The sequence below is a fragment of the Phalaenopsis equestris genome, unplaced genomic scaffold (assembly GCF_001263595.1).
Source record: "Phalaenopsis equestris unplaced genomic scaffold, ASM126359v1 Scaffold235974, whole genome shotgun sequence".
NCBI classification, from domain to species: domain Eukaryota; kingdom Viridiplantae; phylum Streptophyta; class Magnoliopsida; order Asparagales; family Orchidaceae; genus Phalaenopsis; species Phalaenopsis equestris.
This window is the reverse complement of record NW_018253823.1, coordinates 17,016-40,111: the sequence shown is the minus strand read 5'-3', so window position 1 is coordinate 40,111 and position 23,096 is coordinate 17,016. Positions and strand designations below refer to the sequence as shown.

At 35.2% G+C, this 23,096-nt stretch overlaps 1 protein-coding gene across 1 annotated transcript in view; it reads left to right on the top strand.

Moving 5' to 3' along the window:
* The first annotated feature begins 916 nt into the window (after positions 1-916).
* The window catches only part of LOC110039256 (cytochrome c oxidase assembly protein COX15), a 26,885-nt gene continuing 4,705 nt past the window's right edge, over positions 917-23,096 (top strand). Inside the window, exons 1-6 of the mRNA XM_020744259.1 lie at positions 917-1,196; positions 2,514-2,827; positions 3,833-4,058; positions 4,146-4,391; positions 4,474-4,584; positions 5,080-5,211. Coding sequence (XP_020599918.1) covers positions 999-1,196; positions 2,514-2,827; positions 3,833-4,058; positions 4,146-4,391; positions 4,474-4,584; positions 5,080-5,211 — 1,227 coding nt within the window. The 5' untranslated portion in view covers positions 917-998. The remainder of the gene's footprint in view (positions 1,197-2,513; positions 2,828-3,832; positions 4,059-4,145; positions 4,392-4,473; positions 4,585-5,079; positions 5,212-23,096) is intronic.

Below are 23,096 nucleotides of genomic sequence, written 5' to 3'. Positions count from 1 at the left end.
GGGTGGATTTGAGGGCAAAAGGCAAAGTTGGATATTTTGGTAGAATTGGGGTGCCAACCACCTTATATGAGCTATGGACTAATGAAATCCCCATTTGGGTCCTCTATGTACTGGCCTTAGCTAAACCCTAGCATAGGGATAGTGGGTTTAAGAGACCATCTACATGAGTTTCCCAAAAGATCAAGAGATCAAAGTTAACAAATCTGGGTTTTAGGGTTGTGAGTGAAAGTGGCTGCAAGTGAGTGCAAGTGAGTGAACTAACTCCTGACCAGCACCCAGGGTCAACCTTGAGGCCAAGCAGTCCTATGAGAACTCCCCTTGAGCTTCCTCTATAGTGGCCTCACCTACTAAATGCTAGAGATTAAGACTAGTATATGAAACTTCAAGTTGAGCACAGAAGAGTTTAGAGTTTCTAAAGGTGGGAGTTCATTTTCTAGTTTTCTAGGAATAGTCAACAGGAAAATCCTATGCCCTAGACTTAGGCTATTAAAGAGATAAAACTAAACCTCAACCAAAAGTGAGGTCAACAATGTATTAGCCTTTGGGTTTTTTTTTTTAAATATATGATAAATTATTTGACCATTTATAAATTAGCATTATTTTAATTTTATTTGTCAACTTCTTTTTAAAAATTTAAATAAATAATATCTTAATTTGTTTTTTATGTTTAAAATTTATAAACATAAAAACTGATTAATTATGATAAATATGGTTAAACTTTGAGGAAGTAATCTCAAAAAATAAAAGGGCAAAACCCCTTTCACAAAATTTAATTTATTAAATCTAAAATTTAGTTTTTTTTAGCTATATGTTTATGTCATTAAAATATTCTTAATGTAAGTATTTAAATTCAGATTTTCTATATATAAATGCTTAAGAATTGTATGGACTACAAATTTTGTTTTTTGGTTTTTATTTTATTTTTTTAGGTCACCAATCCATAAGCCAGACTTCCCTCCGGTGGTTCTTCGCGGGTCTCAATCGCATTCGTAGCGGCGATGTTGGGTAGCAGGCTAGGAGCCCTCTTGCGCAGGGGAAAGACCCAAATAAACATTGCATCGCAGTTTAGGAGTTGTGCTAGGGCTTCGCCTGAATCAGCGTTTTTTTCACCTTCGAGCTTAGCTTCCTCTAGGTCCTCCGGGGCTTGTCTGATGTCAAGATATTTCTCTGTTTACGGGTTCAGAACCCTGAAGCAGGTTCTATTCTTGCGCTATTTGGCACAAGATATGCCTTTTTAATATATAATTTCTAGATGTTTGCAGTTTCCAGTTTCTTCTGCATGCAATTGAGATTCATACATATTGCAATGTGCGTTTTTTTTTCGTCGACTCAGGAATTAGCAGTTGCTTTATTTTATAGTGCTGCTCTTTTCTATTAATTAGCCCAAGGTTAGATTTTTCATGGATAACATGTAATGCTTATTGATCCTTGTAATGAGACTTCATTTAGTGATTTTGATTTTTCCATATATATTTATTTATCACTTTTTCTGGTTCAATTAGGGAGTTTGCGGTTATGGAAATAAAATAAAATTATTATTATTTTTTCCTTGTTTATTGATTTGTGCGACCAGAGATCTGTATTTTTATATAGTGTTTATTCTTAGATGTCAATTATAGTGCTTATGATCATTTGGTTTCGATTACTAGATGGCAATAGGAAGTTGAATGATGGTATTCAAAGTGTTGCTATTGGAAGAGTAATGTGCAGCACCCAAATAGATCCACGCTCACTCAAATCAACATACTATAAAAATTAGTGCAAGGATCACTTTCAGTTCTTTGTTTAGATGTAAGATTCATGATTCAGTTTTAAGGTTTTTATGTCAAATATAAGATATTTTACTCGGCTTTAAGCTCTTTGATCTATATTAAAAAAAGGCAGGACTTACATACATTCCATTGATTTCCTATGTATTCACATTTTTAATATACAATTATTAATTTTTACTTATAACTCTCTAGAACCTAAATTACATTAAAAATAATACTGAAATTAACTTATTTGAAGCGAAAAAACAGGTTTCTTTGCTTATCTTTTGATGTTATTTAGAGATTATTGTATAAGGTGTTGGATACATAAATACATAGGGATTGAATGGCATGTATGTAAATCTCTTTATAAAGGTACAAGATTTATTGTAGAAAATTTACTTTGGAAGAAGATTTTATTACATTTAAGGCTTATACAAAAATAAATTATTTTACCAAATATAAAGCTTTTGACCCAAGCATATGATTTATCAAATGAAATATCTTATGCTCAGATATGAGTTATTTTACTTTTATATAGGTTCTTTAACCTAAATATGGGTATCACTAGTTTGACACTACTTTTATAAAGTTTACTTCCAAGCTTGATTTGTCCACTTCAGCTGTCATACATGCAGCTGATGTAGCTCAATTTTCACTTTGAGTTTATTTTGGTAGTATAAAATTATTCTACTCAGAATCTATTAGTTCTTCTGATAAAAACTGTTTTAATAATATTATTTTGTAATAAACTAATTTCAGAGCTGGTTGCATTCATCTTCAAAGAGAATGTGTACTTCTACTGTAGCCATGAGTTCTATTAAGACAGAAGCAACATGTTTGGGATTGAAACTGCTTGTTACTGATGCACCTCATGCTCAGAAAAGAGTTGGAGTGTGGCTGTTTGGTTGTTCTGCTTGGGTCTTTAGTCTAGTGATACTTGGTGGCATTACCCGTCTTACTCGGTCTGGTCTATCTATGACTGATTGGAAATTTACTGGCACACTTCCTCCATTTTCAGACAATGAATGGTTGCTTGAGTTTATAAAGTATCAACAATCCCCTGAATACAAAAGGTACGATAATTTTTCGTGCTAGTCCGTTCTTCCTAGAATATGGCATTAACGGTTTGTTTATGATATTTTTGAGAATATTCCTGAATAGAATATATGTCCATTTGTTTTAATGTGCCAATGATTGAATAATTTTGAATCCTCATCTGTGTTGCATACCCTCATTGTACATGTGACATCAGAAATTCACATGTTGACACACACGCTCGCTCGCACACACACGCACATGCGCGCACACACACAGGCAAGCGGAAAACACACACACACACATACATATTTACAGGGCAAGCGGAAAACATAGCTCTTATTATTTTCTTCCAATAATTATACATTGCTGTTCAATTATTTAATTTTAGTGAGTCGGACTCCTAACTTTATTTTTGATCAGTTGAATAAACATGGTTCTAGGTTATGCTAATTTATTGGCTTTGCAAACTACAACTCAGAAGCTTTTAATCAAAGAATTGTTGAGATTTTTACATTATTAACTTTGAGATATTGGAACGGCTGGAAATTTTTTTCAGTTAAGGGGCTGTTACATACATACCACACAATTCTTATGAATTTACATACCTAACACCAAAACTTTGATTTTTATATTTATAACACTCTAATCTTTTGTATCACATCAAAACTACTACTATCACTATCTTTAAAAAAAGGAAACTACACTTTTTCATGCATATGTAAAGTGATATTAATGTAAATATTAAAGTTTACTTGCTATATATTTAAATACATATGAATTATGTGGCATGGCTGTAAATTTTCCTTTATTTAATCAAATAGATAATGGAATGAGATTCAGAGCCTTTAAGGTGAGCCTTTTTGTTTGGTATTTGTTCATGCTATCATCTTTTGCATCACCAATTTAATCTTTGAGAGTTATTTCTGGTTCATCCAATATATGTGCCATCCATTAGTATTTTTCTTTTTTCTGGTCATTCCGAAAGCTTTCTATTTCAGGTAATGTGTTAATAATACCAAGTGAACTCTGGCATGGTTTAGGGTGAATAAAGGAATGAGTCTTCAAGAGTTCAAATATATTTATTGGATGGAATATGCTCATCGAATGTGGGGAAGGGCATTGGGCGTTATATTTGTAGCCCCTTTTTCCTTTTTCCTCGTGAAAGGTTACATCACTCGCCAACTTGGAATTAGACTCTCAGCCCTATTTGCACTTGGTGCTGGGCAAGGATTGATTGGCTGGTGGATGGTGAAGAGTGGTCTAGAGGTATAAACGTAATTTTTTATATTTCTGGGTAAAAGCCCTTACGCAACACCTGATATATTTCCTAATATTCTTCTTTCTTTTTATTAGGAACCAGCTTCTGAATATGTTCAACCAAGAGTTAGCCCTTATCGCCTAGCAATTCATCTTACATCTGCATTTGTTATATACAGTGGTCTTTTGTGGACTGCTCTTTCAGTTGTTATGCCTGAACCTCCAGCTGAATCATTAAGTTGGGTGAATGGTGCTGCCAAGATTCGAAAATTGGCACTTCCAATCAGTGTCCTTGTGGGGATTACAGCAGTGTCAGGAGCTTTTGTTGCTGGAAATGACGCGGTATAATTGGAATTGTTTTTTTATCATTGTGGCTGGAAGCATGATTTATTGACAATTTACGGATTTCACTTCTTGTTACCAGGGCCATGCTTACAATACTTTCCCTAAAATGGGTGACTCGTGGATTCCTGATGATATTTTTAGCATGAAGCCATTCTTCCGTAACTTTTTTGAGAATACATCCACTGTTCAGGTATAATTTCAATGATGTACACATATATTGCTTCTCAATTTGGAAGGATCAAATCTCACTTGATTTGTATAGTGTATTTTTCAGACTTTGTTTTTTGTTTTATTGCTGAACGGCTGAGCCATATTTGTGGCTTGTTTTTTTGAACCAAAAGAAGACATTCATTTCAAAATTATATCAGTTCTACTGGAGTTTCTAATAGACCAAAAAATGTTAATTATTGGTTTTGTTTAATGACATGATTTGCATTTCTTCTTTCACCCTTTTTGGCTGCAAGTATTGTATGATCTGTTATCTTCTTTAATTATACTTTTTCCTATATTTGCACGTTCTCAATTTTTTTTTTTGACTACCAACCTAGTGTAAATAGAATGGGATTCCAGCTTTGTTTCCATTAATTTGGTGGACTAATATGAGATTTTTGCTCTAGCACCTTCTTGATTCATTGTTTTCACGGGGTGTGGTGACAGTAGCTAGTAACATTTTTGGTTTTAACAGTTTGACCATCGCATCCTGGCAACTGCAACTTTGGCTTCAATAGTAAGTTTTTGGTGGACTGCCAGAAAAATAGACTTACATCCAGCAATACAATCTTTAATTGGTAGCACAGTGGGGATGGTGGCTTTACAGGTAACTTTCTAATCCATGAAAATTTTTTATTCTATTTGGTACGTTGGTTTATTTCAGTAACTGTCTTGAATAGATGAAAATCAACTCTCGAGTATTGTAATGTCCTTACTAAACTCGTTGTTCTGTAACTGTCTGTACGTATTGATTTAGCAATCTGTATAAGATGCTTATAAAATTTCTGCATCATTTTTCTCATGGAAGTCAAGTGAACACCTATTAATTTTTATTTAACACATTTTAAAGATGATTAATGCATATAAGATTCTTTTATAATCTATTCTCCAGTTTTAATGTCAGGGAAGTTCACTTGAATGGCTTCTATTATCTAGCACATGCTCGATGAAAAATTTACAACGTTTGGGCTTTTATTTTAATCTAGTAGAAATCCTAACTGCTTTCAGTTTTTCATGGAATTTGTGCTTGGTTGGACATTTAGTATGCCTTTTGTCTTGAATAACTACGGCTTTTAATTTATGGGTGATGAAGTTTTGACATGACAAGTCCAAGTTTCTTCAGGATTGTTACGCAATGGACATTTTGTATCTATGGTTTTATTATTAGTGTAGCAAATAAAAAAGTAAGGAAAGCTCTAAATATTTTTTATTGTTTTTATCTTATACAAGAGAGGATGTACATATACATCTTCAAGGAGCATTACAAAATAGGAGTAAATTAAGGAAAAATAATAAGTGGTTGACAATCCTATAAGGAAGCACATGGATTACAATTTGAGGGCTATAGAAAATTTGATCCAACAGTCCAAGATCTTGATTTGTGTATCTTAACTTCTTTGTCATGATTGAAGAGTGAATAGCCTCACCACAAAATAAATAAAAAGAAAAATTCAATTCTCTCTCTCAAATTGGATGGTATAGATCTATCACGTCAAAATGGCTTACTATGTTTTTGAATATGGCGATACAAAGTCCTTTGGTTAACATGCCTGTCATTTGATTTTCTATAGGCACATATGGGGTAAAAATCGGTCCAATCTTTTAAATTTTCTCTTTTGAAGCGTCTATCAACTTCAACATGCTTGATATGATCATATTATATTTGGTTGTATACAATGTTGATGGTCCATTTATTTTTCTAATATATTTTATAAACTACTCTCACTCGATTTTTAAATCATTTAATATGATTTTGATTTATAGAAGCTTACAGATCTCTTGGGTAATGACTCTAAACACGACTTCAACACTTGATCTTGAAATGACAGCTAGTTTCTTGCTTTTCTAAGTTATGCGATTTCCTTCCAGAAATGTATAATATCGTGAAGTGGATATTCTATCTACTAGTGATTCAACATAGTTTGTTTCTATGTATCCTTCAATTTATGGGATATTATGCCTTGTATTTATAATTCCTTTCCATGGGCTTAAATTAAAATTTTTTGGAGCTTTATTGGCGACTTGAATGTATGATTTTTTGGGCATATGCTTGAATTGACTGAGTAGACTTACTGCAAATTCACTATCGGGACGGATGTGTTATACGCATATTAGTTTTCGTTTTAACTTTTGATATTGTCATATATTTACTTATGTTCCTTCTTTGTCAAAGTCCAACTTTTGTCATAGGTTGATTGAAGTTTCACAGGACTCACACTCTTTTATCTTGTTTTCTTTCAGTAGATCTATAACATATCTTTGTTGGGAAAGAAATATTATTTATTTAGATTGAGCCATTTTTATGTTCAAGAAAGATTTGGGTATTTTTAGGTCTTTGATTTTAAATTCTTTAGCAAGTCTTTTTCTTGTTAGCTTCTTTCTCTTGACTGTCATCCTTCAGTTATTATTTTATCAATACATACAATGAAAAATTGAAGAATGAGATTTTAGCATTAGGAGAGTGCTTTGTGAAAAGTATTTGGTCTCATTGGTTTTATTTGTGTTTAGCTCCCACCATAATCTTCTTAAATATATCAAACCAAGCTTTTGGTTATACTTTTAGTCCGGATGAGGCCTTCTTTAATTTCATACTTAATTCTTTTTGAAGGAGCTATCAAGTATTGATGGTGTGTCCGTATAAACTTTTTATTTGATGCTCGCATCTAAGAAAGCAGCTTTTTCACTGTATTGCTATATATGCCACCTATAATTTGATGCTAAAGATTTTAGAATGTGAATATTATTCATTTTTATAAGAAGAGCTGATAGTCAATTTTATTTGATTGAGATATCTTTTGACTAATAATCATGCTTCGTACCTTTTAAGGCTTTTTTTTGGTTCTAAAGATTCAGTTATATCCCATCGTCTTATTTGCTTCTGGTAAGTCAACAACTTTTCATGATTAAAATTAATAATCAATGTTGAGTACTTAAATTTTAGGAATAAAAATGAGGTTAAAAATTAGAAGCCATTCAATTGAACTTCCCAATAAATTTGCACTTTAAACTCATTTTTATTCTTTAATTTACAACTCTTTATCTTATAATCTAGAATTAATAATCGATGTTGAGTACTTAAATCCTTACTTGGAATGTCCTTACAATCTTTAAATTTTCGATCATCTCTTTTTCTCGTAAGAAAATAATCAGTTGATGTTTTATTAGATCCATTTTTATATGCAATAATATGTTTCATCTCTTTTATAGAATAACTTATTAGCAATAAAAAAATCATACGCTAAAACAAAATCTAATATGACTACCTTTTTCATTAATCACTATAAAATCGTAGCCACTATGAATATTTCTAAAATCTTCTACAACTCTACCTACATGTTCATTTAAATCTCCTCCAATATAAATTCTTTCTTCAAGAGGTGTAATTTGTACCAAGTCTTCTTGGTAATTTCAGAAATTTTCTTGAGAATATATATTTAAACCTACTTGAGGAGCATAAACACTTATAATATTAAAAATCTTAGTACCAATAATAATCTTAAGGGCTATAATTTAATAATCTTAATTGCTATAATTCTATCTTCAATTCTTTTAATTTTACAACATTATGTTTCAAAATCTTATCTATAATTACAACTACATCATTTCTGGTGCGACTATTACCTGAGTGCCAAAGTTTAAAATCTAAGTTATCAATCTCCTTAGCCTTTTCTCCAACCCATTTAGTTTCTTGAATACCTAAGATATTTATCTTTCTATGAATCATAATATCAACTAATTCCGTTAATTTACCTGTGACAGTATCTATATTCTAAGATCCCATCCTAATATTAGTTTCATGGATTGACTTCTTTACCCTCATCCGTTCGTAATGTAAGAACTCGTGCTTATTTGACACTACAGTCGGATAGCGGTATAGTGACCCTACCACACTTTTCACTGTATTTAGGCCATACAACGCGTCGCTTCCTGAGGATGCCCTAACATTTACACAATAATCAAAAAATTCATGTTATGATTTTTCAATAATTTTTAAACTATCTGTCGACTACCTAACACAACTCTCCACTTTTCACATTCATTGCCTGGGACTTGGTAATGGTAGTGTTAGGTAAATATTATTTTGCAGCTGTGGTCTTAGGTAAATTTTTGAATAGATAAAATATTAATTGTGAGGTGTTGGAGGTGTAATACATTTTTGATGGTTATGTTGGGAGAAATTAAAATGTTTTCTTATGCTCAACAGTTATTAAAGATTCATCCTCAACTTTTATCTTATTATTAGGATAGGATTTGTAAGTTTGAAATATACTGTTAAGAGGAAGAATTATTAGAGACACTAAGAACATAAAAATTAAAAATTATATCATTATGAAAAATAGAGCAAGCTACTAATGATTTTTGTAAGGAATTGAGAAAAAAAATTTAATTTGTTGATTTCTTTTGATTAAGCCCATCTGACTCCACTAGGCAGACTTGTTTTCAGCATGCCTTTGGTGTGCTCTTTCTTTTTTGCAGTAGTTGGCTCAGATAGCCTTTAAAATAAAGATTTCATCATTCTTTTGGAGATGGTTTTGCGATAAAAGTCCTTTGTCTTGGGATTTAAAAATTTTTATTGTAGATATCTTAGGGATTGGACCGTTGATCATCACAATCCTTCTTCCATCTTATGCTCATACAAGAAAAAATACTTTATTTAGAGAAGGATATTTTTTTTGCTTAAGGTTTCAAAATGAATTTGGTCAAATTCATTATAAGGATCACTGTATCCTCATAGCAAGACATCTTGAGATTTTGCTTTTGGTTCAAACCAGTAAAACTTCATGACCTTAAAGTATTCAATGACAAGATTATTGCTTTGTTTGGTAGTGACGAGCTTTGTCTTGATTACATATATGAGTGCATATGTCTCATTTTTTAGTATGGTTGTTTAACTCCATCCCAAACTGTTTTTGAGGCGGAGAGAAACATAAAATGTCCGCTTACATAGTGTTCCACAACTATGTCATGATTGTAAAATCATTTTCTTCCCAAAAAAAGAACATTGGGTTCTTGGGCTCCGGATGTAGATTCACAAGGTGTTGGTTCTTCTCATTTTTCTTTAGAAATGTCTGTAACGATTTAGGATAATTTGAAATAATTCTTTCCATTCAAACGTTAAGATGCTTGAAATATCTGGAGTTTCTGGAGTTTTTCTTTGATCTAATTTTCACTATTAATTATAATTGATTCATATGAAGGAAGGTCAAAGAACCCAGGCAACAAGAGAGATAAGGTTGAATGTGAAAACCCTAACTCTACTTAATAAGAATAAATGGTGAAAATAATGCCCTAGCTTGCTTTGATACTATATGGAAAATAATTAATGAAAAAAAACTGTCAAATAATCTTATCATTTTCTTAGTACAAGTGGAGATGTATATTTATACAACTTGAAGTATTACAAAATAAGAATAAATAGAAATAAGAATAAATAAAAAAAAGAAAGACAAATAATTATGATATAGTGATCTTATAAAAAAGCACACGGACTGCAATCTGATAGTTATAGAGAGAGATATCTAACGATACAAAACTTTGATTGTGTGCCTTAAGTTTTTTGTTATTCGGGGGTCATAGGGAAATAAATGTAACAGTATAATGCCTTGATCCATGTGTTTTTTATTCTTCTCTATGATTGGAGCATGTCGGCAGCTAAAAGGTTTGGTTGGGGGTTGCCCGTAAGAAGCTGTCAGTCGCCGGAATCGAAATTCCGTCGCCCGCTTCGGAAGGACATTTTAATTTATATATATATATATATAATTTTAGAAAAATATGAAATCAAACTGACCTCATATTCTTCGCAGTTTAAATGAAAGAGCGCTCTACCTCAAATCTTGTATCTATCCCAAGGGATAAACACAAGACTTGAGGATGAGACTCGATCAAATAAACTAAGAAAGTTATGACATCCGTTTGGTCTGCGAAACCGTTTTATTGGCCGATAAGTTCCCATATTTAATACAAAAAATTAAATAGGGTTTATTTTAGGCTGAGTTTGGAAAAACTTCTTATACCTATAGTTAATTAAATCTTAAATGACCGAAGTCACCAAAGAAAACTCTCGATAAAAATCAGAGAATACTATCTTCAAAGAAGTCAAAGGATAGAACTTTTCAACGAAATCGGACGAAGAGGTGTGAAAGGAGAAATGCTCGAACCTGGAACAATGTTGAGGAATCCAAATGAAGAGAAACTAGGGGAGACCACAGATCCTGAGGAGAACCTCAGTGACTTCCCACTCTATCCTATGATTTGGCTCCAGTTTTGAGAAGAAATTATTAAAATGTTTCATCCTACCAATTTTATTTAGTTAGAGCTTATATTTGCGTGACATGACCACACAAATCGCTTGGAAGATACGAGAGTTTACGTCGTATCGAAAGACAACCTTGGAACCTAGAACGAGTTAGGGCTTAAATCGTACAGCAGAGCTATACGAATGCCTAAAGAAAAAGGTGGAGGATTTATGTTGCGCCAGACAAACAACCTCAAAATCCTATGGATTGTTGTTTAATTTCTAGGAAAAAGAATAATTTTGCTGGGGAAGACGTGTTATGCTGTTGAAGATGACCGTGCTGCCCACTGCGCTAGCTCCAAGCTCCTCGACGTGACGAGTTTAAGTTTTCTAAGGTGTCCAGTTATAGTGTCAAATCAAACGGCCCTATGGTTGTAGTCCTCTAACATCCTATGTAAAAAAGGAAACATGCTTGAAGCTATATAATATAAAGTGTGCAACGCAGGAACAAACAATAAAATGCATGTAGAACAGTAACAGGTAGAAACAGGAACAGTATAACATGCTATACATGGAGAACAATAACAAGTAGAAATAAGACGAGTGTAACATGCTATAGAGGGAGAATAGTAGCAGGTGGAAAACAGCAGTAATACTACATGCTATACAGTACGGTAGCAGGTAAGAAATAGGAAAATTAAATGCTGAAAAATGTAAAATAAATAATGTAAAACAAATCTGTACGCCCGTGAGATTCGATGTTCCTTAAGCATAGCAAGCTTAAATGCATCTCAAAAAACAAAGTTCGGAAGAAAACGTCATCCAGGAAATTCGAGGAAAAGCGGAAAAAAAACTTGAGAAACTCAACGAAAAAGACTCAAGTAAAAGAAAATCCTCAAAACTTCTGGGGAAATCCCGAAAGGAAGGAAAGTAACACGAGTGCCCTGTCCCAAAGCTTCGATAAAGCAAAACAGAAAGATTCAGATAGGGACCGCAAGCACTCGTATGGGACTAGGCTCAGCTGTATATTTATTCTCGAGGGTTCACGAAGGCTACTTGGTCACCCGAATGTATAAAACCCGTCACTCGTCTAGAAGGGTGTCTTGAACCTCACTTAGAGGGTTATTTCCTAGCCTAAACATGTATTCGTCAGGTGGACAACCAACTTTAAAACGTATTTTAAAAGTTAAAATTTATGTTTTTGCACAAATTTTAAACATGCAAAGAAGAGTTATCAATTTTGTTTCGTAGAAAAATATGTTTTTGTTTGAAAATAGTTTATCAAAAACTTATTATTTTTTTTTTTAGAATTTTTGTTGTCCATGAGTCGATTACGCTACCAGGCATAAGACTGCCAACAACCTGAGGAGGTTCGAGCCAACTCCCGCTAGACTTATGTTGGTGAAGGATACCATATCCTATTGTTCATCAAATGCCTGGATCTTAATGTTATAGGATAAGACATCTTTCTGCTCTATCTTCGGTGTGTCTTTATCATCACCACCGTACGCCCCAAAATGACTACTTGCGACCTTGATTGATAGTTTCACGTATAGCAAAAGGCTATACGTGGACACTTATGCATCGGGCAAAAGCATCGAAAAAATCCGAACCAAGAAGCAAGGAAAAAAAACAAAAATAGGGTGAGAGAGAGGGGACACTGATCCATCTAAAACACCGAAAATGAGATTGGATTAGTTCTCAAAAAAAAAAAACTCGCGTCGAAAAGACCTGGAAAAGTAGGGCCCAAGGTCTTTCCCAATAAGCATAAAGGACAAGCTCCCGCTAATTTTCCCAAACCCCAAAGACGCAGAATAATCAAATCAACCAAATGCTCTCCAAATAAAGCTTGCAAATCCTCCCCAGCTCCCAAAGTTGATATCAAAATCTTCTGACTTTCGAATTAATCCGTAACTTGACATATCGAATAAGCGTAAAAGTCTTCCCATAAAACCACATAAATGCTCACGATCGGGCTCACTACAAAGAGATGAACAGCCGGTAGGACTCATGGCCAAGGCAAACCCGAGGCACAGAAGGAGAGGAAACTCACGGCCGAGGCAAACCCAATGAACAACAAGTGAGGCTCACGGCCGGGGCAAACCCAAATCAATTCTCTACAAGTTTTGATATACATAAAACATCACCAATCTCTCAAAGTAACAAGTTTGATCCATCTACAATCATTCAAATGATTCAAACTCAACAAGAGAGGGTAGATTAAACTCAAGAAACTCCAATGGGTCTCACGGGTAGGAGTAGGAACCAAAACCAATAAGGAACAAAAGCCGGCAAAACCCCCTCCAAACCATCTCTCGGGTAAGGGCCAAACAAAACAAACCAAGTCCCCCCAACTAGAGCCAAACCGAGCCCAGCAAGGCTAAAATAAGCAAACACAGCCCCCCACTTTAGAGCCAAACTAAGTCCAACAAAGGCCAAACAAAACAAACACAACCCCCATTTTAGAGCCCAAACCGAGTCCAACAAGACTAAAACACAAGAGCTCTTAAAGCCAGGAAAAGAGCTCTAACATCTCAATAAAAGTCAAGACTCGAGTCTCCACAGAAATCAACGTCCCATACTCCTGAAATGAAAACCGAGCACCAACAAAAGCCCAAAGCCGAAACATTCAAGGCCCAAAACCGAATTTAAGAAGCACCAAAACCACACCCAACAATATTAAATTCCAAGCTTCCATAAAAAAAAAATTCTAGCCATTTCAAGCCAAAGTTGAGACTCCAAACCAAGCCAAAACCGAACCCAACAAGGACCAAAGGCCGAAATAGAGCTCAACAGGAACCAAAAGCCAAGCCTAGCGATATGAAACTTCTGGCTTTCATAAAAATTAAAGTTCTAGCCATTTCAAGCCAAAACGAAACCTCCAAACCCAGCCAAAACCGAGCTCAACAAGAACCAAAGCCAAAGCCGGGGCTCGACAAGATTAAAACAGACCCAAGCATTGATATAAATTCATACTTTAATAGAAATTAAAGTTCCAGCCGTCTGTAGGTGAAACCGAGCCGTCTAAAGTTAAGAAACAACCTGCATGTCTAAATATTCCCAGCATACAACGATTCCAACAGATATTTGAACAAGGGTGATGCCTCATGAGGAGCTAAACCGAGCTCCACACATGTATAAAAAATAAAATGAACTCTCTAGCATTCATTTTTAAGCAAGAGCAAGTCTTAAGATGCCAAAGCTGAAACCTCCCTAGCATGCATGAAAACCCCAATAAATTCTTCAATATCTCATGCTAAACGAAAGATAAGCGAAAAGTTTAACAATACACATCCCAACATGCTTGCAAGAAAAACAAAAAAATACTCCAGAGTCATGTCTTAACTCCCTAAATATTTCTAACATAAACATGTCACAATAATCATAAAGATGCCATAGCCTTCTTAGTTTAAGCAAGTAACCAAGTTTAGCTTTTAGGACATGCCCACATTTCATCTTTAACATGCTTCTAGAGTGAATGCTTCGAAATATATGAAAGTAAAAAGGACTAGCATGCTGTATTATCCAACAGGACTATACTCAAAGGCTCGGGCTCAAGGCTCGACAGAGGGAAAACCGAAAGGCAACGAGACACTGAGAAAAGGGGGAAGAATAGTACCTTCCTTTGGTACCAATGTAAAGCACTGCAACACAAGGATTCACCTCAAGGATATGCTCTCAAAGAAATTCCCTTTCCAATTTCCTCACACAATCCCTTCACAGCCCAAAATTTCTACTCCCCTCTCTTGCAAATTTTTCTTCAACAACCCCAAAAATCTCAAAAGAAATTGTCTTTATAGGCAGAGAAGAGAGGAGAAGAGAAAGGAGATCACCCCCTCGACCCACGACACTCGAATCGGACCAAAGAAGAAAAGGACGCGCTCCCTGCTCACAGAAGGCGAAGCAACCGAAACAAACCCTCTCGGCCCGAGCGGCCAGCCCAGTGGCAGCGAGGGAAGCATCGAGAAGAAGAGAAGAAATTGCCGCTCAAGTGTACTAGGGAATAAGTTTCCCAGAGTCAAACTACTAGGAAAAGGAAAATCACAGCCTAAGAAGACTGGCACGGCTTCGGGAAGGAAGGCCGCGGGCAGAAGGATGTCAGGCAAGGACGAACGAGGTCAACTTTCCCTCGCGTGGAACTTTTCCTCGCGTGGAGGAGGAGCTTGATTGGCTCGAGACCGATAAAGGGAAAGGGCCAGACATGCAAACAGGAGAGGGAAAGGAGGCAGAGCTCAGGTGCGTGCATTTAGGGATTTAGTGTTTAAAGAGGAAAGGGGGAAAAAAGGTTTTATATAAATTAATATATATATATACATATAAATATAATATATATACATATATACATTAAATTATATGTGATTTATTCGCGCGCGGCGTCGTAACAAAATGCGTGTCCTCCCTAGGCAAAATCGACGCTCTGGACGTGCCGGTGCAGTCCGTTTTGTCATCCGGGGTCGCCTGGACGACGTCGTCGACAATTGGGTAAAAAATGCGTCAAAATTCAAATTTCATAAAGTCTCGACTCGCGATCGATCGTTTCAAAAGGTTTACTCGAGCATTCGACAGGTAACAGTGCAAGCGATGTGAATTGTGGCGATCAGACGTGTCGACTCTCCGAATTGCAAAGTTTTGTGCGCGCGGGAGTGCGAATTGTGCAAAAGGCCATCCTAAGGCTCAAAAGGTCCTATAGGAATCCCTTTTGGGTTTCTTCATGTTGGTTTCATCCTTCTAAGTGCTAGAAGTCGATACCACACACGTGAAATTCCAAAAGGGGACAGAAGTAGGTTGAACTTCTAAAACGAGGCGGGTCCCATTTCTAAGGTTCTAAGATAGTCAAAGGGAGACCCCTAAGGCTAGATCCTAAATCCTACATGAAAGACTAGACCTCACTAAAAATGAGGTCAACAGAGCATAATTTCAATAGTATGATTTACATCCATTCCAACTTTTGAAAATTTACAAGATAATATGAGATAGACTGATCTTTAGTGGTTGCACATTGTATGATATGGATTGTTTGGTTGGCTCAAGATAAACTGAGGGTCGGTACACCTAATAGGCAATGTGCAGAGTTAAGTTGATTGGTTTGTAGAAAATAACATGATATAAGAAGGGTGGTTTTCAGTTTATGGTTAATGGCAAAAGGTGATCCCTTTCAAGAAGTATTGAGGCCTTGATTTTGTTTGACACAGGGAACAAGGTCTTATAAAGATAAGATTGGAACTAAGAGTTATGGCAACCCATGCTAGGAATTAGCGAGATGCAATAGCTATTAGGAGCAGGTAGAGAGTGACGACAGAGTATTGGACCAATGTGATCTTGATTTTGTTAAAGAAATATGGAAAAGCTAGGAGTGCTAAGCCGTGATCATTTCTTGTGTCAGAATTAAATGTAGTGAAAAACATGGGAGCGTAGGAAGGGCACTAATTGACAGTTTGATTAAGCCTAGGAGCCTAAGTTGGCATAAGCCTGACTCAAGTCCTGACAAAACAATTATTTTGTCTCAAGATAAGATTTAGCTTGGTAGTAATATGAAGGTGTTGGTAATGCAACACAAGAAAATAGATTATTATTAATTCTAAAATTTTCATATAAACTATGACTTCTATTTTTTTTTCATTGATAAATTATCCTTTTGGATATTATTAGACTTGATTTTTAATTTGGATTGTTATTGGTTTGATTATTTTTGATACGATTTAAATATTATATTTTATAATTCTATTCTATGAATACAGATTTTTAGCTTCTAGTTGGTTTAATTAATTTTTTATTAGAACTTATTCTGTCTCATCGCTTTCTCTTTATATTCTTTCAATCTTCATATTTTACTGCTTTTCTTTATTTGACTTTGTTTACCTCATTTGGTATCAACATGGTTTAAACACAATCATTGGAGGTTTAAGCCTTGAGTCATGCCTCCATATGAAGAGCATGAAAAATGCCTCAAGGCTCATTTTTCATTATCCCCCAGTAAGGTGTACAATTTTTTTATCTAAGGTATGTATGTTGAGGCTTCATGTCTTGAAGCACTGGAAGCATGTTTCTTGAACGATTTTTTTTTTGTACAATGTTAGAATGTGTTTGAATGCATATAAGTTCATCGTTGGCAGAACATGTGTTTGAATATTGTTTGAAACATGATCTAACATAATTTGAATGATAGCCAGTGCTAGATCAATCATTTAATTTGACTTGAAGGTTAAAACATCATATATATATAATTGACATAGGAATTTGACCGTAGACAAGTTGCCAAGTTGCCTAGCAGTACTTGGCTGCTTGGCATACCTGACAAATACTAATAGTTAACTAGTAGCACTTGATAGACATTCTGGCATGGAGTATTCAGTGATTGTAATCCGTAGAACCTGGTAAACTCTGATGCACTATAATCTTTTGTATTTATGTGAATTAGGAGCTAACCTAAGAGTAGCATGGTGAAAGGAAATATTGTTTCATTTAGTGGGGGCAGTGTTTGGATGTGGTCCCCACTATCTGGATTAAACTTTTTTCTAACAGCTAAGTTAGCACTTGTTGCCTAAGATTGGCCTCTTTCATGTTATAATTGGTAGGGGATAAAGTTAAACAAACTGAGTGTGCCACATGTTCTATAGGTAGCTGAGTTTGTTAAGACGTGCCAAGATTTGAAGAACATTTATTTTAACAAGCAAATATATAGCTAAGTTTATTTACAGATGCATGACATGTTAAGTAGTGAATGCGGATTGTTGCAGATGAGTGGATCCTGACAATCTTTATCCATTCTAAATTGGAAGTGGGAAAATATTATAATTGATTTCATAATTGGATTTCCTATGCCATTTCGCAATCGAGTTACTTTGTGGTAATAGTAGTAATGTTGACGAAATGTGCAGGTCTGATACTTTTTTGATAAGTGTTGTAGGTGATAAGCTCAATTGAATGTTGACAACAGATTCAAAATTCATGGCATACGTAGGACCATAATCTCCATTTAAGGCAATTATTTTGGGCTGTGAAGTGCAAGAAGTGATGGGAATACAATTAATTTCAACATTGCTTTTCCATCTTCAAACATGCACTCCATTTGATTGAATGATAAAAGTTATGGAGTACCTAACTTATAATATGAATGACGCGGGCATCTTGAGTGGGATTCCATGGACGCAAGGCATCAATTGACGAGGCCTGAACCAAACTGGTCCAAGCTTAGGGAAGGCTGATCAACCCTCCATGCCAGTGAGCTGCTGCGTAATTTGGGTCGGTCACTCCTAATCTAAGACTTGTACATTTTGCGTTGTGATGTTTATGTTTATAATTTTGGTCATGTGTTTGTCGGGGATAGCAACCGACATCTTTCTTTTCCCTTTGAGGGTTGTATCCAAGGGTCGGAGTGGTGCTTGGGCTGTATCTCACTCCCGATATGGTGTTTATCTTTCCCCTACCGTTGGACATCCTTCCTGTATCACTCCTCGTCTCCCTCCCTTGTTGTAGCCACCTAGAACATTGACTCTGATGTTTTCTGCAGTTCTAGCCATCCCAACCGCCTTCATCCTCCACCTTTACTGACTTCATCAAATAACCTCCATGTATATTTGTTTTCTTGTTGTTCCAGCCATCCCTCTCTTGCTATCGCCACCCAGACTGTATTTTCCTGTTGTTCCAGCCATCCGTACCTGCTGCCGCCCCTAAACAGCCGCCCAAAACCCCCTGCTGTTGCAACTGCCTCCCTCCAATACCCAATACAACCATACCAACCACCTGCCGCTACCTTCCAACCCACATAGCCGCCCACCACCACCTCGAGATCTAATTCTTGTTGAGTTTGTGTCGTTTGTTTCAATTTCATATTTCATATGTTTGGTTGTAATTTTCTGTTTGAATTCAACGACATTATTTGTTTTCTCATTGTCGTTTGGTTAAACTCCTGTATCATTTGGTGGTAATTTGAAGCAATTATACTCCTTTATCGTTAATTGCAATGATACAATTATGGAGGATTTAACTTATAATATAAATTTTTTACTTTGGTGGGGATTTGGAACAATATCTTTGGTTGAGTTTATATACAACATTGGATATTAATCTAGAATCTGTATGCTACACTGATCTATGGTTTCCTCAAAGATTGTGTTTAGTTGTACAAGAGTCTAAGAATGTTTAGCAAGTGAAAGGTGGTCTAAACATCTTGAAATGATTGAAAATCTTGGTGGCACAGTGGGTAACCTGTTGCTCTGTAAATGTAAAGAGGGGAAAAGGTAGCCGGTTGTTGCAGACTTGGACTAGATGTAGAGGGAATTCCATCACTTGTACTCAATTTTGAGACGGTTTCAGCACTCAAAACAATTGACTATAGCTTTCCAATTAGAAAAAAAGCATAGAATTCTCTCCAAATATCAAAACTAAAGTTCTCTAACAAGATACTGCATGAACTTGTCAGAAATAAATTTGCTTTAGTAATAACATAAATAAAGCAACAAATAATTTTATGTTGAACCGACCAGCTTGAAAAACATGTTTCATCAGCCTTATAAAATTGTTCGGGGCAATGCACGAGCTAAAATGCATGACTGTGCACTCATATAGTACATCCCGCATGAAGGTATTCTTCCACTTATCCTCGAGTTACATCTGAATTTGATGGTAGCCATTTTGTAAATTAATCTTGGAGATGATGTTAGCTCCATGTAATTAATTAAATCATCCTATATCAGTATTAATAGTTAGTATTTAATGTCGATCCTTTTCACTACTCTGCTATCAAATGCATATGCCTGGTTTCATCTTTCTTGAGCACAATCCATGCCGGCACATTTACAGTTGTGAAAATGACTCGTTGTTTGTGAACAGTTTGTGTTCGACTTGTTAAGAAGCTCGTGTTGGATTCATTTGCTAAGCAAATGAGCTTAACACAAACAATATTTTTGTAAATAAAATAAAAATATATTAAGTTATATTTAAATAACATTTTAATATAAATAATAAGATTTAAATCCCACCCTAACCCTTAGCATTCTATGGTTGCGTGGCTAGGGTTGTCAAAATGGTTCTTTGTTTGTGAACAACTCGTGTTTGGCTCACAAGCCAACGAGTCAAACACAAATATTTTTTTTTTTGAAATATAAGCGAGTCGAACAAGAACAGTGGTATTTTTTATCAAGCTAAACATGAGCTGAGCCCAGACTCGCTAGTGTTTGGCTCGTTTACACCTCTAAGCACATTACACAAATTAGTCCCCGAGCCATCAGATCATCAGCTTATTTTTTGAGCTCCTCATACTTTAATGGTTACATCTAGTAGGATGGTCGCTTGGGAAGCACTAATCATGGAATGAAGCTTATGACATGCTAAATCTCATGTAGGGGTGGTAATCCAAAAAGAAAGTTGTAATTATAACATCTTGAAATTCTTCAAATAGAGCTCACACTATGTTAGTTATCGAATCCTCCATCTCATTTCCCTTGAACATAATCAATGTTAATACCACCAATGTTTTTGTCATAGTTTATTGAAAGAGTTTCTATCTCTGTCTGAGTACTTATCAATGTTGATTTCTTCACTACAAAAGTACATCGCATTTTTTCAGTTTTAATAAAAATAGTAGGTGTTTTTGTGGCCATCATTAATGTGCCTCTATAATACTGCCATGGTCGACTTATTGAAAAGTGACATTCATTCATAGGGACGACATCACACACATCTCTTCTTGTCACTTGTTTCAAATAAAATATTTTGTCAACATTGTTCTCATTTTCTTTCTTCAACTAAGTCGAGAATATAGCTGAGAATACTTTTGAATAATGAGGTCCAACTTTTCTATCATTTGAGTAGGCTCTTGTAATTGCTTCATCTATCATGAGGTTGTATAAAGTACAATGAGTAGGAAAGATATTATATATAAGCCAATGTTACTCCCTCTTGATCTTGATCTATAGATATGGTTGAATTATAAACACATCACCAACATCTGCGGGTAGTTAGTACTCTTATCCAAGCTGGTAGTTAATTCTCATATCCGTTCTCCTCATCTCTAGAAGATTTCACTCTTTGCTTCTAGTTCACCCTGTTCAATGTTATAAATCACTCTTATATTTGGGTAGTCCAATGCAATGTGCACATTTTCATGACACTTGAAACACTTCTTAGCTGAGGATGCCATGTGATGTTGGTCTGATCAGTCTTGGCTATTTCCAATATTGATTTCTCACATGGGAGGGTTTTGACACTTTAATAAGGATACTTGTGTTATCTGACCCCATGATTGTGCTTTGTTTGAAGAGTGGATTTGATCCCATGCTGTTGTTCTGCGTTTTCAACTTTAGGGCTAATGTTTGTATATTTTACAAGGTCTAATGATTGCATCGCATTGCCAATATATGTCAATTCTCAAAGATACAAATATATGACTGGTAATATCTTTTGGATCTAACTTGCTCCGTCAACATGAGCTGTTTAAATTTGGCGGAATACTCCTCTAATAATAGTTCCTTCTATTGTAAACATTGAAGTCTCAAAAAGAACTATTGTCTGTAGTATGTTGGGATGCATTCGTGTTGCATTTTCCTTTTCATCTTTTAGACCAGATTGTAAACTTATGTTTTCTTTCATGTTGGCATAGGAGCTTCGGTTCTCCCACTATATAGAATTACTTTTCTTTGAATTAATGGCAGCTAACATCACATTCTATTAGGTGGAATGTCTTTTTATTAAAAAGACTCATTCTATTGTCTGAAGCCAACAAATGAATTCATCAGGGCCCATATTTTCGTCAAAATCCAATAAATTAATCTTTACTCCAAAGTCACTCTCTTATCCTATACTCAATAACAAATTGATACATCGGCTTTTTGTCATTATAGACTTCCTGGTGAAAAAAGGTTTTTCTGGTCTTCTACATCCGATTGATCACTGTTGTTGCTATATTTGATATTCTCATGTTATCTTCTTTTAAAATTAACAAACTTCTGCTATAATTGAATGATTTTATTTTGTACATCTTCTATGGTAAAGTTTTGAATATCTTTTTGAACTTTTCTCCTTGGCGTCATGATAGATTTGCTTCACTTAAGGTTTTGACTAAGTTTTATGTCAGATTTAGGGTTGGTCGAATGTTTAGGTTTGGAGGATTTATGAATGATTTTGTGGGTTAGGGGGTTAGGATTGGGATTTCAGGGGATTTCAGAAAAAAAAAAAAAATCTAGGGTTCAAAGATTTATACAAAATGATACTTATTTAGGGTTTCTCTAAAAATAGTGTTTGTTTCTACAACGATTTAAGGATATTTAGCAAGTGAAAGGAGGATAACCTGGAATGACCGGAAATTTGGGTGGCACAATAGGTAACCTGCTATTGGAGGGTGGTTAGTAGGGGAAACTAAAGTTGACAACGGCAACTGGAGTGAGGATCGAATTTGATGTTGCGGGAATTCCAGCGAGTGTGCTCTTTCAATATATAGTCTCACCACTTGAATGAGTTCTTTGAAGCTCTCCTATTAGAGAGAAACATCAAATAGTCTCCAAATATCATAAACAAAACGAAAGTTCTCAACCTAGGTCTTAAATGATATATTTATATGTAGGAAAAAGAGAGACCCTAATAATAAGCTAGATAAAATAGTTCATAATTCTATGGTTGGTCGGCCAGCTAAAGGGAATGGCAGGGAATAGAACCGACCAAGACTGGTTTTGGGATGGTACTCTTTCTTTCCACCTCAATGATGCGGATGTCTGCATCAATATGGTTCCGTTTGATGCAATGTATGGATGCATATGTAGGCCGCCTTTATAATGGACAATTAGCAGAACATGTAATCATAGGAGTACCAATCATGAATGAAACTATGGAGAAGATCGAAGCAATTTAAGGCCAATTCGTCAAATGTGATGAATGAAGTATTGTTAAAAGAAGCACAAGAAGATCTAATTTGAAGTGGTAGACTCTTAAGTTTTGTGGAAGGGAGCGAATGATCTTAGGCAACTCAAATAATTTAATCCTCATTTCACTGGACCATTTCAGATATTATCTCAAAATAAACATAATGTATTCAATTGGTTCCACCTAAACCAATGTTGTGCACAATGTATTTATAAGCAATCTGTTCTAAACACAATTCATGTTATTTAATATGATCTTGAGAAGATGCAAATATAGTCCAGCTTAGGGGTGTAAACGAACCGAACACGAACGAACAAAGCTTGTGTTCGTGTTCGGTTCGTTTAAAATTTAGTTTGTTTGAAATAAGCTCGTGTTCGTTTCTTAACGAACGAGCCGAACAC